The sequence below is a fragment of the Odontesthes bonariensis genome, chromosome 13 (genome assembly GCF_027942865.1).
Source record: "Odontesthes bonariensis isolate fOdoBon6 chromosome 13, fOdoBon6.hap1, whole genome shotgun sequence".
NCBI classification, from domain to species: Eukaryota; Metazoa; Chordata; class Actinopteri; order Atheriniformes; family Atherinopsidae; genus Odontesthes; species Odontesthes bonariensis.
The window spans coordinates 19,447,675-19,469,044 of record NC_134518.1 but is presented as its reverse complement, the minus strand read 5'-3'; the positions used below and the strand labels follow the sequence as shown (position 1 = coordinate 19,469,044).

The 21,370-nt window shown below is 40.5% G+C and overlaps 5 protein-coding genes across 20 annotated transcripts in view; all 5 read right to left on the bottom strand.

The window, feature by feature from the left end:
- The window catches only part of LOC142397747 (protocadherin alpha-C2-like), a 192,766-nt gene that overhangs the window by 85,771 nt on the left and 85,625 nt on the right, over window positions 1–21,370 (bottom strand). Inside the window, exon 1 of one of the 16 annotated variants that reach the window (XM_075481350.1) lies at window positions 13,828–16,341. The exons of the other annotated variants lie outside the window; for them this stretch is intronic. Coding sequence (XP_075337465.1) covers window positions 13,828–16,209 — 2,382 coding nt within the window. The 5' untranslated portion in view covers window positions 16,210–16,341. Of the gene's footprint in view, window positions 1–13,827; window positions 16,342–21,370 lie in introns of those variants that run through there. 16 annotated transcript variants of the gene reach the window in all.
- Window positions 10–2,469, bottom strand: LOC142398098 (protocadherin alpha-8-like). Its single transcript, XM_075482079.1, has one exon. It carries the CDS (start codon window positions 2,401–2,403, stop codon window positions 10–12), a length of 2,394 nt encoding a protein of 797 aa, XP_075338194.1. The 5' UTR covers window positions 2,404–2,469.
- LOC142398097 (protocadherin alpha-8-like) lies at window positions 3,273–5,794 on the bottom strand. The gene has a single exon (XM_075482077.1). It carries the CDS (start codon window positions 5,676–5,678, stop codon window positions 3,273–3,275), a length of 2,406 nt encoding a protein of 801 aa, XP_075338192.1. The 5' UTR covers window positions 5,679–5,794.
- On the bottom strand, window positions 5,902–12,830 carry LOC142398096 (uncharacterized). Its single transcript, XM_075482076.1, has 3 exons — window positions 10,324–12,830; window positions 7,009–9,438; window positions 5,902–5,913 (listed from the first exon to the last, which is right to left on the bottom strand). Exons 1-3 carry the CDS (start codon window positions 12,703–12,705, stop codon window positions 5,902–5,904), a joined length of 4,824 nt encoding a protein of 1,607 aa, XP_075338191.1. The 5' UTR covers window positions 12,706–12,830.
- On the bottom strand, window positions 16,413–19,430 carry LOC142398095 (protocadherin alpha-3-like). The gene is made up of 2 exons (XM_075482075.1): window positions 16,927–19,430; window positions 16,413–16,421 (listed from the first exon to the last, which is right to left on the bottom strand). Exons 1-2 carry the CDS (start codon window positions 19,306–19,308, stop codon window positions 16,413–16,415), a joined length of 2,391 nt encoding a protein of 796 aa, XP_075338190.1. The 5' UTR covers window positions 19,309–19,430.

The following is a 21,370-nucleotide window of genomic DNA, read 5'->3' as shown; positions in this document are numbered from 1 at the left end:
ATAACCAAGCTATTGACTCACCTTTTCTTTATTAGGTAAAGTCTGAGTTCTGGTAAAAGTGTCTCCTCCGTTAATACTGATCAGTTCTCCATCTCCAGGTGGAAACGGTGCGGGGAAAACCACTACGTCACTCTTCAGTGTGTCTGAGCTGAAACACACGTCATACTGCTGAGTAGCTTTAGAGTAAGACCAGCTCCCGTCAGGGTGGGTGGTGATCATTGGGGCGCTGTACCTGCTGAAACTGCCGTCTGTCCTGTGGCATCTGACAGCTATTAAACTTATGAGACTCAGCAGAAAGATCACTGACACCGACACGATGGCGATCAGCAGATACAGGTTCAGATCAGAGAAGCTGTCCTCCTTTATAGGAACATGTCTGAACTGAGTCTGGATGTCAGCTGTGCTTTCAACCACCACCACATCAACAGACATAGTAGCTGACAGAGAAGGTTCTCCGTTATCAGAAACCAGCACCACCAAGGGGTGAGTTTTCAGATCATTGTCGCTCATTCTCCTCTTAGTCCTGATTTCCCCGGTGCTGGTTCCGATCCTGAACAGGTTGTTTCCTTTGGGCTCAGACAGGTGGTAAGAAAGCAGCGCATTGTATCCAGAGTCTGCGTCCACAGCCCTGATCTTTGCCACAAAGTATCCCGCTTCAGCAGAGTAGGGGATGCTCTCACTGTTTACGGAGCCGTGCTCAGAATAAGGAGCTAGAATCGTGGGACTGTTGTCGTTCTCATCCAGAATAAAAACGTTGATGGTCACGTTGCTGCTGAGTGGAGGAACACCAGAGTCTGTGGCCTGAACTTTAAACTGAAACGTTTTCAACTCCTCAAAGTTAAAAGACTGCAGACTGACTATATTTCCAGTCTCTGAGTTGATGTTTATCATTGTAGATAAGGGTAATGAGTTTTTGTTGCTTTTTAAAAATGAATAGGTCACCTTCCCATTTTCATGGATGTCTGCATCAACTGCTGAAACAGTTTTAAGATCTGTTCCAACTTGGCTGTTTTCTTTTACATAAATATTAATGTCTGGTGATGAGAAGTGGGGTACATTATCATTGATATCGGAAATATGAATAGTAATAATACTTGTGCTGGAGAGTGAGGGGTTACCACTATCAGTTGCTGTTATGGTGACATTATGACTAGATATGCTCTCACGGTCCAGGGGACCGTCAACTAACATTGAATAATAGTTCTTATAGTTGGTTTCCAATTTAAAAGGAGCATCATCATCTATTGTACAATGCACTTCTCCATTTTTACCACCATCTTTGTCCAAAACTGAAACAAGTGCTACGGCTGTACCTACTTTAGCATCCTCCTTTACTGTATTTAGTAGTGACGTCACCGTTATTTGAGGGGAATTATCGTTTAGGTCCACCACTTCTACAAGAACCTTACAATGAGTAGACATCGGTGGCTGCCCTTTGTCACTGGCTTGTGCACGAATCTCAAAAGCTGGGTGTTCTTCAAAATCCACATTTCGTTCAACTGTCAAAACGCCAGTGCTTGGGTCAAGTTTGAAAATTTGCAATACGTGGTCCTGCTCCTTCGTGCTCAGTGTATATACGATTTCTTTGTTTGCTCCCTCGTCTGCGTCTGTCGCATTTAAAGTCAACAGAGTGGTGCCGATTGGCACATTTTCAGAGATACGAGTTTTGTACAATGACTTTGCAAACACTGGAGTGTTATCATTATTGTCTAAAACATTGATTATGATATCTGAGGTCCCAGACTTTGGTGGATTTCCATCGTCTAAGGCTGTTAGAATAAGCGTAATCAACGGCTCCTTTTCTCTGTCCAAAGCTTTTTGTAACAATAATTCTGTGGAAATACTCTCTACCGATTTACTTATGGCTAATGAAAAATGTTCATTTGAGCTGAGCTTGTAAGTATTTATGCCATTTTTTCCCACGTCTGCATCGTAGGCCTGTAGCAGTGGGAATTTGATCCCCGGCAGTGTGCTTTCAGCAATGTCTATCCTTTGTGATTTTGCAAGGAAATACGGGAAATTGTCGTTGACATCAATGATATTAATTTCTATGCGGTAAAGCTTTAGTGGTTCAGTTATCACTGCTTCCACATTTACTGTACATTTCATGGCTTTCGCACATAGCTCCTCTCTGTCGATTCTTTCGTTGACGTAGAGAATTCCAGTTTTTGTATTTACCTCGAAATATTTTCTCTTAGATCCAGCAACAATCCTAAACATACGGGACTCCAAGTCTTGAACGTTTATTTGTAAATCCTTGGCAATATTTCCAACAAATGCTCCCATGGTCACCTCCTCAGGGACCGAATACGATAGTTGCCCAGTCGCTTCATCCCAGCAATCATCCAGTATCAGAAACATTAAATATATCCAGGCAGAGCATTTGATAGTCGGTAAACGCATAATTACTTCCGTCAAAAATGCAGCATGTATTCACATCCAAAAATTCCTTTGAAACAATCCAGACGAAGAAAGGGAGTTTATTTTGTTTGAGATGGGATAAAAACGGCTGCTGTCGCGGTCTAACTACTCGCTTCACTCTCTTTGTTACATAGCTGTATTAATTGTCTCTGGGAGGGGCACGAACACGGAAACAGAGGTTGTCAAGTCGTGGTCTACAATGTCGCCTTGTGGTGATTTCAAATAACTGCACGACGCAGGGTCTGCTGAAACGGCATGAGTGATATCTGCATCTGATCCATACCCGACAGAAATTGTTTTAAAAAGTGGGAAATCTAAACTTCATTGCAATGTCTATTACGCGGTCATTTAAGCAAACTGGTTCTCATTTAAGAACCACGGAGAGTGCCCTAATTTTTAAATAAAGACACTATCTGCAATGTAACAACAGCAAAAATAGTAATAGATAGATGTCAGTAAAATGCACTCATTTGCAAATACGTGCATGATACGCGATAGGGCTAAAAAAAAATGTTTTTTTCAAACCTGCAGCCAGGTTTATATATGTATATATATATATATATATATATACCTGACTGCATATATGTTCAGTTTCACAAATGACCAGTAGAATACAAACTCGGATTGTCTTCGCACTCACTGCATCAATTATACATCAAACCAGATAAAAAAAAATTATGTTGTGAGAAACTCTTATGAGCATAGCTGATCAGTTGTTTTTTAATCTAAAATGGCAAATTACTTTTCCTTCGTTTCAAAGAGACTATATGATTCTCATGTAAATTGTCTTTTTCGTTGCTGAAAATATTAGGTGATGGCCATTGAGCCTGATAGGATAGCCAATATAGATATCAAGCTCGAGAAGAAATGTGTTGACTCACCTTTTCTTTATTTGGTAAAGTCTGAGTCCTGGTAAAAGTGTCTCCTCCGTTAATACTGATCAGTTCTCCATCTACAGGTGGAAACGGTGCGGGGAAAACCACTACGTCACTCTTCAGCGTGTCTGAGCTGAAACACACGTCATACTGCTGAGTAGCTTTAGAGTAAGACCAGCTCCCGTCAGGGTGGGTGGTGATCATTGGGGGGCTGTACCTGCTGAAACTGCCGTCTGTCCTGTGGCATCTGACAGCTATTAAACTGATGAGACTCAGCAGAAAGATCACTGACACCGACACGATGGCGATCAGCAGGTACAGGTTTAGATCAGAGAAGCTGTCCTCCTTTATAGGAACATGTCTGAACTGAGTCTGGATGTCAGCTGTGCTTTCAACCACCACCACATCAACAGACACAGTAGCTGACAGAGAAGGTTCTCCGTTATCAGAAACCAGCACTACCAAGGGGTGAGTTTTCAGGTCGTTGTCGCTCATTCTCCTCTTAGTCCTGATTTCCCCGGTGCTGGTTCCGATCCTGAACAGGTTGTTTCCTTTGGGCTCAGACAGGTGGTAAGAAAGCAGCGCATTGTATCCAGAGTCTGCGTCCACAGCCCTGATCTTTGCCACAAAGTATCCCGCTTCAGCAGAGTAGGGGATGCTCTCACTGTTAACGGAGCCGTGTTCAGAATAAGGAGCTAGAATCGTGGGACTGTTGTCATTCTCATCCAGAATAAAAACATTGACGGTCACGTTGCTGCTGAGCGGAGGAACACCAGAGTCTGTGGCCTGAACTTTAAACTGAAACGTTTTCAACTCCTCATAGTTAAAAGACTGTAGGCTGACTATATCTCCAGTCTCTGAGTTGACGTTTACCATTGTAGAGAGTGGAAGCGAATTACTCTTACTTTCGGCAATTGAATAGCTCACGTGGGCATTCTGATCAATATCTATATCAAGCGCAGATAACGTTTTTAAAACAGCTCCAACTGGACTGTTTTCTTTTAAATAAACACTGAGCATGCTGTCTGAAAAGCGAGGACAGTTGTCATTGACATCGGAAATGTAAACAGTAAAATCTCTTGTGCTCCTGAGAGCAGGGATTCCTTCATCTGTAGCTGTGATGGTGACATTATAATATGAGTCACTCTCTCTATCTAGCTGCCCATCTATGACCAACGAGTAATAATTTTTATAGTTTGCTTCCAATTTAAACGGACTGCCATTGCTAACGTCACAGTTAACTATTCCATTTTTACCTCCATCTCGATCCACCACTGACACAAGTGCAATTGCCGTGCCTAATTTTGCATCCTCCTGTACTGTAGTAATGAGCGTAGTTACAGATATCTCAGGAGCATTGTCATTTATATCCAGCACTTCTATTAGTATCTTGCACTGTGATGTCATTTGAGGAGAGCCTTTGTCACTGGCCTGCACGCGGATTTCAAAAGCGGGGTGCTGTTCAAAGTCAATGTTTCCTTTAACTGTCAATAATCCTGTTTGTTCATCAACTTGAAAATTTTTCAAAACATGATCTTGATCTTGGCTGCTAAGTGAATATGAAATCTCTCCGTTTGGTCCTTCATCATTGTCTGTCGCCGTTACTGCTATTACTGAAGACCCAAGCGGTGCATTTTCAGTAACGCTTGTCTTATAAAGTGCTTTGGAAAATATCGGAACGTTATCATTAACATCTAAGACACTGATTATTAACTGCGATGTTCCGGTTTTTGGAGGTGTTCCGCCATCTACAGCAGTCAATGTGAGTCTAATTACAGCCTGTTTTTCTCGGTCTAAAGGTTTCTGAAGGACCAGTTCAGCAGACACTCTTTCTCCTCTGTTCACTGCTAAGGAAAAATGATCATTTGAACTTAGCTTGTAGGTACTGATATCATTTATTTCTACATCGGCATCATAGGCTGATAACACAAGAAATTTAGTCCCAGGTAACGTGCTTTCAGCTATTTCTATACTTTGCGAATTAGTACTGAAAACTGGATAATTGTCATTAACATCTAGAATATTTATGTCCAAACGATAAAGCTTTAATGGAGCATTTATCACAGCCTCAACGTTTAATATACATTTCGTTGCCTTTGCACAGAGCTCCTCTCTGTCTATTCTATCACTGACGAAGAGAACCCCCGTCTTTAGATTTACCTCAAAATGTTTTTTCTTTGATCCTGTAACAATTTGGAACGTGCGAGCCTCCAGCTCATGGACACCCAGGTTTAGATCCTTGGCTATGTTTCCCACAGAGGACCCTGAATTCACTTCCTCTGATATAGAGTAGGAGAGCTGCCCGGACACCGCTTCCCAGTAACAATCCAACAGCACAAATAACACGAATGCCAACACATTATTTCTATGAAGTGATGACATAATCCAGTCCGATGTGAAACCCGCATATAAGATCCAGTGGATATCCAGTATCTACGGAGGCTAAGCTCCCTTTTCTTCAAAATTGTACACGGTGTGGCTCATGTCCCAGCTTTCTCTCTAAGCTTCTGCATCTCTTTGTGTCAGAGCTCAATACAACATCACGTTTTCAATCGGGGATGGGCCTGTTCACGTTTGCCATGATGTTATAGTCAACAGTGCTCTCTTATGGACTTCTCTTGTAATTACAATACAAACGAGAGAAACACCAGAAAGACACAAACGCTCTATCACTAAAACATAAAATAAAATAATTCAAAACAGAAACAGCATTAGAAAATATCAGTTTGATTTATAAGCAAAGTATTTCACATTGGAAAATAATCTGGTGATGTTTGACATACGTACTTCACAATGGTAATTTTTCTGTTATTGACAAAGATGTTTAAAAATTTGACTGAAGCATACCAACATAAGTAAGCGGTGCATTAAATGTTACATGACTATATGACCTTAAAAACACAAACTCTTTCAAATATATTGAAATAATAGGCCATTAAATTAAACTAAAAATATTACTGTGAAAAGAGAACATCCCACACAATATTGGAAAAGTACTTGAAAATGAGTCTCACGTGTCAACAAACGAACTATGAGAAGATGCGCATATCTAACACTACAAATCAGTCTGTGTACAGAAAAACAAATCTTTGCTATGATCAAAATAAACAAACATGAACACTAACTGATCTTGTTTTACACATTTGTAACAAAGTGGTTAACTTTGTAGTAATCTACGAACTATTATCAACTAAAAAAAGGAAATAATCAAATGTAAAGAAATAGTGCAAAATATCACCATACTGATGGATGCCGCATGCCGTTGGTTAAGTAGCACCTTGGACAGCTACTATTACATTCAATAGGAAATAGTTGGGTTTAGAGGTTAGGAAGTGCTCAAACAATAAAAGCAAAAAACAAAATCACTCGAAGAAGACACGTTTAAAAAAATACAATGTTTTCTAAAAACTCATGAGAAACATAAGAATAAAAGACAGGATGATTGAATAGTAAAAATGTTCAGTGTTGCTAAAACTCAATGTTTTGGTCTAGTTTTGAAGGGTGTTAAAAAATATGTTGCGAGTTGTCAGCAGTTAAAAGAAGGGAGATTGCAACAAGAGAGCAAGCCAACCAACAAAACAGCTTGTTCTTAAATTTAACTTAACTTGTTCCAAATAAATGTTTGAAGTGGCATCAACTTCACAGTTAATTATCATCTCACAATGAATAATCATCAAAAATGAAGCGCGAATATGAAACATACTGAGCTTACCTTTTCTTTATTAGGTAAAGTCTGAGTTCTGGTAAAAGTGTCTCCTCCGTTAATACTGATCAGTTCTCCATCTACAGGTGGAAACGGTGCGGGGAAAACCACTACGTCACTCTTCAGTGTGTCTGAGCTGAAACACACGTCATACTGCTGAGTAGCTTTAGAGTAAGACCAGCTCCCGTCAGGGTGGGTGGTGATCATTGGGGCGCTGTACCTGCTGAAACTGCCGTCTGTCCTGTGGCATCTGACAGCTATTAAACTGATGAGACTCAGCAGAAATATCACTGACACCGACACAATGGCGATCAGCAGATACAGGTTCAGATCAGAGAAGCTGTCCTCCTTTATAGGAACATGTCTGAACTGAGTCTGGATGTCAGCTGTGCTTTCAACCACCACCACATCAACAGACACAGTAGCTGACAGAGAAGGTTCTCCGTTATCAGAAACCAGCACCACCAAGGGGTGAGTTTTCAGGTCATTGTCGCTCATTCTCCTCTTAGTTCTGATTTCCCCGGTGCTGGTTCCGATCCTGAACAGGTTGTTTCCTTTGGGCTCAGACAGGTGGTAAGAAAGCAGCGCATTGTATCCAGAGTCTGCGTCCACAGCCCTGATCTTTGCCACAAAGTATCCCGCTTCGGCAGAGTAGGGGATGCTCTCACTGTTAACGGAGCCGTGCTCAGAATAAGGAGTTAGAATCGTGGGACTGTTGTCGTTCTCATCCAGAATAAAAACGTTGACGGTCATGTTGCTGCTGAGCGGAGGAACACCAGAGTCTGTGGCCTGAACTTTAAACTGAAACGTTTTTAACTCCTCAAAGTTAAAACACTGCAGACTGACCATTTCTCCAGTCTCTGAGTTGATGTTTACCATTGTAGAGAGTTGCGGTGATTTACTGTCATCTTGTAAAAATGAATAGCTCACGTGACCATTTATATCGCTGTCTGCATCAACTGCTGACACTGTTTTTATAACAGTTCCTATTGGACTGTTTTCCTTCATGAAGACATTAATTGTGTCTTCTGTGAAACGAGGTTTGTTATCATTTACATCAGAGACGTGTACATGAATGATGCTCGTGCTGGAGAGAGGTGGACTGCCCTCATCTGTTGCAGTGATGCTTATATTGTATTGAGGCGCACTCTCTCGGTCAAGAGGACCGTCCACAACCAACGAATAGTAATTTTTGTAATTCGATTCTAATTTGAAGGGGACATCATTGGAGATTTTACAGCTCACCATCCCATTTTTACCTCCATCTTTATCAAACACTGAAACAAGAGCAATAGCTGTGCCAATAGACGCGTCCTCTTTCACAGTGTTTAACAGCGATGTAACTGTAATTTCAGGTGCATTGTCATTTACATCTAAAACTTCTATCAGTAGTTTTGCATGTGAGGTAAGAGGAGAGGAAGCTCCATCACTGGCTTGAACTCGAATATCATAAACATTGTTCTCTTCAAAGTCAATATTCTTTTTATTTGTTACAGTTCCTGTTTTCTCATCTATAGCGAAAACATCAGTTTGTTTCCCTCGACCGACTTCACTGAATGAATATTTTACCTGTCCATTGGATCCTTCGTCTAAATCAGAAGCATTTAATGTCATTATGGATGTGCCCAACTTAACATTCTCATGCACTCTGGCTTTATAAAGCGTTTGAGAGAATACAGGAGCATTGTCATTTATGTCTAACACATTTACTATTATAGCCATAGTGCCAGATTTAGCAGGTGTTCCTCCATCAATTGCAGTCAGTGTGAGTCGAATCACAGACAGTTTTTCTCTGTCTAAAACTTTTCGAAGCACCAGTTCGGGAATTAGACCGTCACCTTTTTGTGTTTCGAGGGAGAAATGCTCATTCTGACTAAGCTTGTAGGTATTAACAGTATTCTTTCCAACGTCTGCATCGTAAGCTGGTTGCATTGGAAATTTTGTCCCTGCTGCTGTGTTTTCACTGATGTTCATTAATTGTAACGTGCTGATAAATGATGGAGAATTATCATTCACATCTAATACCGTAATTTCAATGCGATACAGTTTCAGTGGGTTATTAATAATTGCCTCTATAGTAAGTGAACATTTTGGTTCACCAGCGCAGAGTTCCTCTCGATCTATTCTTTCATTAACGTAGAGGACGCCAGTCTTCAGATTCACCTCGAAATATTTCCTCTTTGATCCAGCAACGACCTGAAACATGCGGGATTCCAGGTCTTGGATATTGATGTTTAGATCTTTCGCAATATTCCCAACAACAGTCCCAAGATTCACTTCTTCTGAGACGGAGTATGAGAGCTGTCCTAAAACCGTTTCCCAACAACAATCCAGCAGCAGAAAAAACAAATATATCCAAACAGAGCTCGATTTGTCCGGTGTACGCATAATTACAACAGAAATAAAATTCATAAAGATAGATTCTGTCGATAACAGCGATAGAAAGTAAAGATTTCAGGCATATGTACTCTGTAGTGAGAAAATCCTCGTCGCAACGCTCCTCTTCGCACTCAAATCTCTTTGTCTCTGTGGCTTGAGGAACGTCATCGTTCTCTAGATCTGGGAGGAGCCCCTCACTGACGAGTAAAACCAAATGTGATGGTCTACAATGTCCCCACGTGGACAACTGCAACAACTACATTAAACATCAACATAGGACTATGTTTTTATATTCTTTAATGCATTATTTTTTCTTCTAACCTTGAGCCAAATGATACTGCATCTCTCACAACATCCAGCAACACTTGTTCCCATGCAAGTCGTTTAAATTGAAGTATTTTCCTTTGTCGTTGTCTGAACAATATAAGCTCTTTCAGGAGTGGCAGAGGTTAAGATAAAGTCTTCTGAAATAACTTAGATTCGAAAAGCATCATTTTCTAAACCCCAATGCCCCAATCCAGTCAGTATAAGAGTTATAATTCAAAAGTTTAATTTATACATGAAAATGTTTCCAATGAATACAAAAACTTTATATGTAGTTAATTTGCTGATATATATTTGAAATATATAATTACAGAACGAATCTTGTCATGAGTCAGCAAAAGAATGGAATTCCCTGGTCACCATTACAAATACCCGTATACGAGAAGCAAAATCTTTTTTTTTCATTTAATCAATCACATGATCAGTGTCGGGGTTCTGCACCACTGATGGTTGCTCACATATTAAGAAAGAAAACTTGATGAAGTTAAAGATAGGTAATCCAAATATTTTATGAAGGGCTGACACCAAAACGATCAAGTGGTTGCAAATAATTCACATTCAATTTATATTGTGTTATTTAGGTAATAGCATTCTTCAAATCATGAAGCAATATAATCTTACCTTTTCTTTGTTGGGTAAAGTCTGAGTTCTGGTAAAAGTGTCTCCTTCATTAATACTGATCAGTTCTCCATCTACAGGTGGAAACGGTGCGGGGAAAACCATTACGTCACTCTTCAGTGTGTCTGAGCTGAAACACACGTCATACTGCTGAGTAGCTTTAGAGTAAGACCAGCTCCCGTCAGGGTGGGTGGTGATCATTGGGGCGCTGTACCTGCTGAAACTGCCGTCTGTCCTGTGGCATCTGACAGCTATTAAACTGATGAGACTCAGCAGAAATATCACTGACACCGACACAATGGCGATCAGCAGATACAGGTTCAGATCAGAGAAGCTGTCCTCCTTTATAGGAACATGTCTGAACTGAGTCTGGATGTCAGCTGTGCTTTCAACCACCACCACATCAACAGACACAGTAGCTGATAGAGAAGGTTCTCCGTTATCAGAAACCAGCACCACCAAGGGGTGAGTTTTCAGGTCATTGTCGCTCATCCTCCTCTTAGTTCTGATTTCCCCGGTGCTGGTTCCGATCCTGAACAGGTTGTTTCCTTTGGGCTCAGACAGGTGGTAAGAAAGCAGCGCATTGTATCCAGAGTCTGCGTCCACAGCCCTGATCTTTGCCACAAAGTATCCCGCTTCAGCAGAGTAGGGGATGCTCTCACTGTTAACGGAGCCGTGCTCAGAATAAGGGGCTAGAATCGTGGGACTGTTGTCATTCTCATCCAGAATAAAAACGTTGACGGTCACGTTGCTGCTGAGTCGAGGAACACCAGAGTCTGTGGCCTGAACTTTAAACTGAAATGTTTTCAATTCCTCATAGTTAAAAGACTGCAGACTGACTATAGCTCCAGTCTCTGAGTTGATGTTTACCAATGTAGACGAAGGTAGTGTATCACTGTTACTTTTTGAAAATGAATAGCTCAACTCTCCATTTGTGTTGATGTCTGCATCAACTGCGGACACAATTTTAATAACTTCTCCCACCGGACCGTTCTCTCTTACATAAACATTAAGTAGTTGCTCGGAGAAGCGAGGCGGGTTGTCATTGACATCAGCAACTTGAATATTAACTATGCTGGTGCTGAAAAGAGCAGGAGTCCCCTCATCGGTTGCTACTATAGTAACATTATACTCATTCATAGTCTCTCTGTCAAGCGGACCGTTAACTACTAATGAATAATAATTCTTATAATTAGTTTCCAGTTTAAAGGGGGTCTTATTTGCAATGGCAACCTTCACCTCCCCGTTTCCCCCCCTGTCCCTATCAAGTACAGAGACAAGAGCAACGGCTGTATCTACTTGTGCATCCTCTTTCACCGTCGTTAGCAGTGACGTTACAGTGATCTCAGGAGCGTTGTCATTTAGATCCAACACCTCTACCAGAACTTTACAGTGAGCAGACATTGGAGGCTGGCCTTTGTCACTTGCCTGAGCATGAATCTCAAACGCAGGATTTTCTTCATAGTCTATCACACCTTTGGTTAAAATTGCACCTGTTTTAGATTCAATTTGAAAAAGATCTAAAACATGATCCTGACCTTTCTTTCTCAGTGAATATTCTATTTCACTGTTTAAATCAACGTCTGCGTCTGTCGCATTCAGAGTGATAATAATAGTCCCTGTTGGCAAGTTTTCAGGGATCTGAATTTTGTACAAGGATCTACTGAAAACAGGATGGTTGTCATTGGTATCCAGAACGTTAATAATTATTTGTGAGGTCCCTGATTTTGTTGGGTTTCCTCCGTCTACTGCACTCAGTGTGAGTTTTATAGTAGAGTCTTGCTCGTGATCTAATGCCTTTTGCAGCACTAGATCGGCAGACACACTGTCTCCCCCTTTGTGAATTTCTAATGAAAAGTGATCGTTGTTGCTTAGCTTGTATGTATTAACACCGTTCTTTCCAACATCCAAATCTGATGCTTCTATCAGTCCAAATTTAACTCCCGGTAAAGTATTTTCAGGAACATCAATTGACTGCAATTGTTCGGAGAACATAGGTGCGTTGTCATTTATATCTATTATTGTTACCTCTAAACGGTAAAGCTTCAGTGGGTCGTTGATCACGGCCTCAATACTTACAGTGCATTTTGTAGCCTTCGCACAAAGCTCTTCCCTATCTAGTATTTCATTAACGTAAAGAAACCCCGTTTTTAGATTAACGTCAAAATATTTCCTTTTTGATCCACTAACAACCTTGAACTCGCGGGACTCTAAATCCTGGACATTGATATTTAAATCCTTGGCAATATTTCCAACCGAAGTCCCTGGATTTGCCTCCTCTGTGACGGCATACGAGAGCTGTCCGGACACCGTTCCCAAACCGTAAGTCAGCAGCATGACCACAATACAAGTCCGAAAATGGCTTCTCCTTCTTGCGAAATACATGATTATATCCACCACAAGAGTGCATAAATCCTAGACCGGTTTCAACATGGAGATAATCATAAATATATGAAACAGCTGAAATCCAACTGCTGTCATTTATCAGGGACTATGAATGCTCGGTTCATCTTCCGTCCTCTGTCTCTTTCTAACAAAGCACAGAAAATAATATAACCATCCTCTGTTTGGGAGGAGTCTTGTGCTGCGTAAAACATGCCATGGTCTTTGGTGTCACCGTGTGGTAATGTTAAATGGTTGCAATTGGATATAAAAAAGAACTGAACAGAAATTATACTGCAACTATAATTGTGTTTTTTCCCTAAGTTTAAACAATGAACGACATTCAGCACAATTCTATTTTTTTCTAGTGTCTCACTCTTTAAACTTTAATTTAATTTTACTTCATCTAATTTAATTTTATTTTATTTACACTTTTCACAGTAAAACTTTACATGCTGAAAAACTGGCTAGAAAGCAACACAAACCAATAACACGATTTACACAAGAACCAGCATTTAGCACCATCCCTCATTCTTTGACTCCACCCAGTGAATAAATAAATAAACAAATATAGCTGAAACAGTCAGTGGAACGTAAATATTCATTTGGCCTATTTTCCTCTATGTTCGAAAGATTAAAAGGGATGATTATGAAATAAGCTATTAAAAACACTCCCCTATATGTAGTTAAACTAACATTATCAAGCGTCTTTGAGCATTTGGAAAAGCGCTAAATAAAACGTATATATTATTATTATTATTATTATCATTATTATTAATTAGTCAATTAATGCAACTGTGCCAGACAAAAATAAACCCGCATTTCCTACCAGAGAGCACATGAAATACTAAAACCCTTATTTTCAGCACCATGGACAACGGTATAGACGTTCCAGATGAGTTTTGAGAGGCCTGAAAATTTCAAATTGTGCGATTTTTCTGGCTAATGTACAACTGTATCCTCTATTCTAATACTCATCCAGAGGTGTAAAACATATATTTTTGTACTATGTGTTATGTTGTTGAATTGAACTTACACTTACTATACAATGGATATGGACATATCTTGGTCATCGAAAATTAAATTACACCAATAGTGAGACATTTGATACTCTAGGTTTCTTACCTTTTCATTATTTGGTAAAGTCTGAGTTCTGGTAAAAGTGTCTCCTCCGTTAATACTGATCAGTTCTCCATCTCCAGGTGGAAACGGTGCGGGGAAAACCACTACGTCACTCTTCAGTGTGTCTGAGCTGAAACACACGTCATACTGCTGAGTAGCTTTAGAGTAAGACCAGCTCCCGTCAGGGTGGGTGGTGATCATTGGGGCGCTGTACCTGCTGAAACTGCCGTCTGTCCTGTGGCATCTGACAGCTATTAAACTGATGAGACTCAGCAGAAAGATCACTGACACCGACACGATGGCGATCAGCAGATACAGGTTCAGATCAGAGAAGCTGTCCTCCTTTATAGGAACATGTCTGAACTGAGTCTGGATGTCAGCTGTGCTTTCAACCACCACCACATCAACAGACACAGTAGCTGACAGAGAAGGTTCTCCGTTATCAGAAACCAGCACTACCAAGGGGTGAGTTTTCAGGTCGTTGTCGCTCATTCTCCTCTTAGTCCTGATTTCCCCGGTGCTGGTTCCGATCCTGAACAGGTTGTTTCCTTTGGGCTCAGACAGGTGGTAAGAAAGCAGCGCATTGTATCCAGAGTCTGCGTCCACAGCCCTGATCTTTGCCACAAAGTATCCCGCTTCAGCAGAGTAGGGGATGCTCTCACTGTTAACGGAGCCGTGCTCAGAATAAGGGGCTAGAATCGTGGGACTGTTGTCATTCTCATCCAGAATAAAAACGTTGACGATCACATTGCTGCTGAGCGGAGGAACACCAGAGTCTGTGGCCTGAACTTTAAACTGAAATGTTTCCAATTCTTCATAGTTAAAAGACTGCAGACTGACTATATCTCCAGTCTCTGAGTTGATGTTTACCATTGTAGACGACGGTAGTGTATCACTGTTACTTTTTAAAAATGAATAGCTCACTTGGCTATTTCTATCGATGTCTACATCAACTGCGGACACACTTTTTATAACTTCTCCCACCGGACCGTTCTCTTTTACATAAACATTAAGTAGTTGCTCGGAGAAGCGAGGTGGGTTGTCATTGACATCAGCAACTTGAATATTAACTATGCTGGTGCCAAACAGAGCAGGAGTCCCCTCATCGGTTGCTACTATAGTAATATTATACTCATCCATAGTCTCTCTGTCAAGCGGACCGTTAACTACTAATGAATAATAATTCTTATAATTAGTTTCCAGTTTGAAGGGGGTCTTATTTGCAATGACAGCTTTTATTAACCCGTTTTTCCCATTATCTTTATCAAGTAGAGAGACAAGAGCAACGGCTGTACCTGCTTGTGCATCCTCTTTCACCGTCGTCAGCAGTGACGTTACAGTGATCTCAGGAGCGTTGTCATTTAGGTCCAACACCTCTACCAGAACTTTACAGTGAGCAGACATTGGAGGCTGGCCTTTGTCACTTGCCTGAGCATGAATCTCAAACGCAGGATTTTCTTCATAGTCTACCTTGCCTTTGACTATAATTGCACCCGTTTTAGAATCAATTTTAAATAAACTTAAAACGTGATCTTGCCCTTTACTCCTTAATGAGTATTCTATTTCAGCATTAATGCCGTCATCTGCATCTGTAGCATTCAGAACTATAACTGTGCTACCCACTGCTATGTTTTCAGATATGCGTGTCTTATATAACGAACTACTGAATACCGGGGCATTGTCATTATTGTCTAAAACATTGATAACAATCTGTGATGTCCCTGACTTGGCTGGGTTTCCACCATCAACGGCAGTAACCGTAAGTTTTATGATCGCTTGTTTTTCTCTGTCTAAAGCTTTCTGGAGCACCAGTTCAGCTGACACACTGTCTCCTCCTTTGTGGACCTCTAAAGAAAAATATTCATTTGTACTCAGCCTGTACGTACTGACACCATTCTTCCCAACATCGAGATCCGATGCTCCTACAAATCCAAATTTCCCTCCTGGCGTAGTACTTTCTGCCATGTTAATAGACTGCTCCTTCTCTGGAAAATATGGTGCATTATCATTTATATCCAAGACATTTATTTCGAAACGATACAGTTTTAGTGGATTGTTGATCACAGCTTCTACATTAACAGTGCATTTTGCAGCATTCCCACATAGCTCCTCTCGGTCGATTCTTTCATTGACATAAAGACTACCCGTTCTCAAATTTATATCAAAGTATTTTCTCTTTGATCCACTAACAATCTGAAACATACGTGCCTCCAAGTAATTCAGGTTAATATTCAGATCTTTAGCGAGATTTCCAACAGGAGTCCCCGGGTTTACCTCCTCCGATATTGAGTAAGAGAGCTGTCCAAATACAATTTCCCAGCAGCATTCCAAAAGAACAACGATTAAATAAATCCCAGAAGGACAGCATATCCTCCGCTTCGACATATTAGTATCCAATTCTATAACAGATAATGTAAATAATAATATCCAGTATCCCTCTTGGTATTCTTGGTGAATCGGAAGTACAAGAATTCTGAAGATTTGTTTTCTAAAAGCATATAGGCAAATTAGAGTCTACACGATTCAACCTCGCACTGCGACTGTAACAAAGCCCTTCCAAACGCCATCCTCTGAGTCTGGGAGGGGCCTCAAGTATCCTACCAAACATAAAAATGTGACGGTCTATAATGTCCCCGTGTGGTTATTCGAAATAACTGCATTCACTACACACAGTTGTAAATTGTTATAAAATAGATGAAAAATAATCAAAATAACAACAGAGAAATCCAGTTTTCTCCTATTAGTGCCCTAATTTAATATGATGTTTGAAAGCTTGCATCAGGTGATCATAAATTTGGGGATGTTAAACAACAATTCCATGCTTTTTCAAATATAACTAGAATAAACTTAAAAAAATTAAACTATTTTACTTGTTCAACCTCCACACCGCACACACACGTCATTGAGCTTATTTCAGCACCATGGACAAGGAGAAGTACTCATTATATATAATTTCTTAGACTGTTGTACTAATGCATAATTGAAAAAAAGTAAATACAAAACACACTTTCAAATGTACTTATCGAAACTTTTTTTCACTTCACAGGCAGAAATGGAAATCACAATTTTAAGCAACCCTACTATTAAACGAAAACAACTTACCTTTTCTTTATTAGGTAAAGTCTGAGTTCTGGTAAAAGTGTCTCCTCCGTTAATACTGATCAGTTCTCCATCTACAGGTGGAAAAGGTGCGGGGAAAACCACTACGTCACTCTTCAGTGTGTCTGAGCTGAAACACACGTCATACTGCTGAGTAGCTTTAGAGTAAGACCAGCTCCCGTCAGGGTGGGTGGTGATCATTGGGGCGCTGTACCTGCTGAAACTGCCGTCTGTCCTGTGGCATCTGACAGCTATTAAACTGATGAGACTCAGCAGAAAGATCACTGACACCGACACGATGGCGATCAGCAGATACAGGTTCAGATCAGAGAAGCTGTCCTCCTTTATGGGAACATGTCTGAACTGAGTCTGGATGTCAGCTGTGCTTTCAACCACCACCACATCAACAGACACAGTAGCTGACAGAGAAGGTTCTCCGTTATCAGAAACCAGCACAACCAAGGGGTGAGTTTTCAGGTCATTGTCGCTCATTCTCCTCTTAGTCCTGATTTCCCCGGAGCTGGTTCCGATCCTGAACAGGTTGTTTCCTTTGGGCTCAGACAGTTGGTAAGAAAGAAGCGCATTGTATCCAGAGTCTGCGTCCACAGCCCTGATCTTTGCCACAAAGTATCCCGCTTCAGCAGAGTAGGGGATGCTCTCACTGTTAACGGAGCCGTGCTCAGAATAAGGAGCTAGAATCGTGGGACTGTTGTCGTTCTCATCCAGAATAAAAACGTTGACGGTCACGTTGCTGCTGAGCGGAGGAGCACCAGAGTCTGTGGCCTGAACTTTAAACTGAAACGTTTTTAACTCCTCATAGTTAAAAGACTGCAGACTGACTATTTCTCCGGTTTGCGAGTTGATGTTCACAAGTGTCGATGACAACAATGTGTTACTTTTACTTTGTAAAAATGAATAGGTCACCTGGCTATTCTGATCAACATCAGGATCAGTTGCAGTTACTCGTTTCATCACTGTTCCTTCTGCACTGTTCTCTTTCACATATACATTCATTGTTGACTCTGGGAACAGCGGTGCGTTATCATTTACATCAGATACAAGTATAGAAACTACACTTGTGCTGGAGAGAGGTGGATTTCCTTTATCATTACCAACAATAGTGACGTTGTAGTTTGAAACACTCTCCCTATCCAGGGGCCCGTCCACTAACAAAGAGTAATAATTTCTGTAGTTTGTTTCAAGCTTGAATGGAACCCCTTTTTGAATTTGGACATTCACATCCCCGTTTTTCCCACCATCTTTATCGAGGACTGACACAAGAGCAACTACGGTACCTTTAGTTGCATCTTCCTTCACTGTGTTATGTAATGACGTTACAGTGACTTCGGGAGCGTTGTCATTTAAATCCCCTACTTCTACCAGCACCTTACAGTGAGCAGACATCGGAGGCTGCCCTTTGTCACTGGCCTCAACACGTATCTCAAAAGCCTTTTTCTCTTCGAAGTCTATATTGCCCTTAACTTTAATCACCCCTGTCTGGTGTTCAATTTCAAAGATATCCAGCACATGATCTTGATCTTTGCTTCTCAACGAATAAACAATCTCACTGTTTAGGCCCTCATCTGCATCGGTGGCGTTCACGGCGATCAGTGTTGTGCCGAGTGGTGTGTTTTCGGTAATTTTTGTTTTATACAGCGACTCAGTAAATATTGGAATGTTATCGTTATTGTCTAACACATTGATAACGAGCTGGGAGGTGCCTGATTTAGCTGGACTCCCACCATCTACAGCGGTCAGTGTCATGGTTATCACGGGCTGCTTTTCTCTGTCTAATGCTTTTTGCAGCACTAATTCAGCAGACACACTGTCACCTGCTTTGTGCACTGCCAAAGAAAAATGTTCGTCCTGGCTTAATTTATAAGTACTAATACCATTTCTCCCCACATCTCCATCAGTTGCTTCAGATAATGCGAATTTCACTCCCGGTAAAGTACTCTCTGCTATGTACAAATTTTGCTCTTTCGTGGAAAACAACGGAGCATTGTCGTTTACATCTAAAATGTCCACATCAATGCGATAAAGCTTTAAAGGGTTATTTATTACAGCTTCTACGCTGACTGGGCATTTATTTTCCTCAGAGCAAAGCTCCTCTCTATCTATTCTTTCACTGACATAAAGAACACCAGTCTTCAGATTTACCTCGAAGAATTTCTTCTTTGATCCAGTGACAATCTGAAACAAACGGGATTCCAAATCTTGTATGTTCAGGTTTAGGTCCTTTGCGATATTTCCAACTGGATAACCTGGGTTTACCTCCTCAGAAATGGAATAGGAGAGCTGCCCAGCCGCCGTTTGCCAGCAACATTCTAGTAGAAAAAGCCACAAATATATCCTGAAATAGCTCCATCTACAAGCCGAAGACATTTCTGTCCAATGGGAAAAAGGAATATTAATTACTTTCCAAACTAGATAGACTTTTTATAGATAGACAGAATGGAAGATATAAAACTGATTGGGCTTTATGATTGAAATATTCCGTCTTTGCCTCACCATCCTCCGTATCATTTATAACAAAGACTAGGGAGATGATGTTTTTGCCTGAAAACGGGAGGGGCCTAGTTTTTTCGAATAGCAGAGCTGTCCATAATGGAGCAACATCGACACTACGTGGAGAAAGAGCCAATGTGCAGAGAGCAGTGACTATATTCTCCCCAGCAGTAATAGAGTCACATCAAAAATGTGCTTTTGGAAAGTCCAACTGAAACTAGAGACCTGGTGGACCTTCTTTTTTAAAAACATGGACAGCGCATAGCAGTGTGTACCATGTATACTGACTCCTTTAGTACTGAACAGTGGCGAACACACAACTTCTTTCTCTACCTCTTTCCACATTTCTAAACAACTCCTTGTCTATTCCTTTGATTGTAATTTCAAAGGTTGCGTGGACTGTTGGCAAACTGTTTACTTTGGTGAAATTAAAATTGTCTTTTGGTTGAGAGAAATTCTAACATTCTGACATGTATTTGAGAATACGTGCACTGGAACCAATGTGCAGTACGCACCACAGTTCTCTTTAAAAGATTATTACCCATTCCTTGCCCAAGAAGAATTTCATCCACTATCCATTTTTTTTGTATGAGATCATCAAAGTCCCAAAATACCAAAATATGTGTTCTTCCTGCATCACACTCCTTTTCTATCTGTTACTGTTTTTCATGTCTGCCTTGGGAGCAAAAAATAAAGTAAATTTAACTGAGCCTTATGGTTCTACAGCAGTCATAAATATATGAGGTACAAATCCATGGGTTTATTTATTTATTTTTTTGCTGTTTCTACATGTCCACACAGACAGCAGTCATGTGCTTATAAACGTTCCCTCATTTGTAATCCCAGGATTATGCCCCAGATTCAGAAACTCATGTCCTATTTCCATTCAGAAAAAAACATGATTCAATTTGAAAATATTAATAATCATCTCACAGCTACAGCCATCTGTAAACTCCTCAATGCAATAACAATAATGTCCTACAATGGATAACCTATACGTGCTCAATTTACCTAATGTATGTGATAAAATTATGTGTACAGTAAGCGTCACATATTTAAATGCAGATGAAGATTATTTACATACATATGAACACACACATGCACACAGACCACCTGATTCATCATACCTAGACAACACATGATGAAATTAAATAATTCATGGATTTGTAGTTCAACATGAAAGATATAGATGCTACAGTTTACTCGGTACTATGAGGGGTATAGTGTTTAAGAAATACACATCTCACTATATATTTTGCTTTGTGGCCTGCTGACATGTTGACCTAGCTTATTTTTGTTTTAGCTAAAATGAGCAAGACATGCATGTAATGAAACTTTAACAATTCCTAAAATAAAAATCTTACACAAAACTATGTTGTCTAAATTTCCAATTAAAAACTTAGTACCAAAATAATGACACTCTGTGTGAATTTTTTAAGATGCATGTCAAAGACACCCACATTGTGTTATCACAATTTACAAAAGGCTGAAGACATGCTCTCCGCTTCAGTGATATAGATCCTCTGGGAAACTTCTGCAGAATGGTCTCTTAGTTAACAAATACCCTTTTATATGCTCATGCAGAAATCAAATGCATACTATAATGACAATAATGAACAGGTGCACATCTGTAGCTTTAACTGAGGGTGCAAATGGGTTCCAGGTTTGAAGCCTGGTGGGGGCGTTTCTGTACTCTTGCTTCTGTACTCCAATGGGCTTCCTCCCACTGCCCCAAAACATGCATGTTAGGTTAATTGGTGACTCTAAATTGTCTTTAGGAATAAGTGTGAGCGTGCGTGGTTGTGTGTCTTGTTTGTCTCTATATGGTCCTGTGATGTACTGGCGACCTGTCCATGGTGTACCCTGCCTCGCGCCTAATGACAGCTGGGATAGGCTCCAGTCCCCCCATGACCCTAAATTGGATGGATGAATGATTTGA

Bases quoted from the DNA above. Each gene is read 5' to 3' on its own strand.
- LOC142398097 (XM_075482077.1), bottom strand. From the start codon at position 5,678: ATGTCATCACTTCATAGAAATAATGTGTTGGCATTCGTGTTATTTGTG.
- LOC142398095 (XM_075482075.1), bottom strand. From the start codon at position 19,308: ATGTCTTCGGCTTGTAGATGGAGCTATTTCAGGATATATTTGTGGCTT.
- LOC142398096 (XM_075482076.1), bottom strand. From the start codon at position 12,705: ATGTATTTCGCAAGAAGGAGAAGCCATTTTCGGACTTGTATTGTGGTC. The intron at 9,439-10,323 runs GTAAGATTATAT...CTTTACTTTCTA, and splicing joins CTTTACCCAACAAAGAAAAG to TCGCTGTTATCGACAGAATC.
- LOC142398098 (XM_075482079.1), bottom strand. From the start codon at position 2,403: ATGCGTTTACCGACTATCAAATGCTCTGCCTGGATATATTTAATGTTT.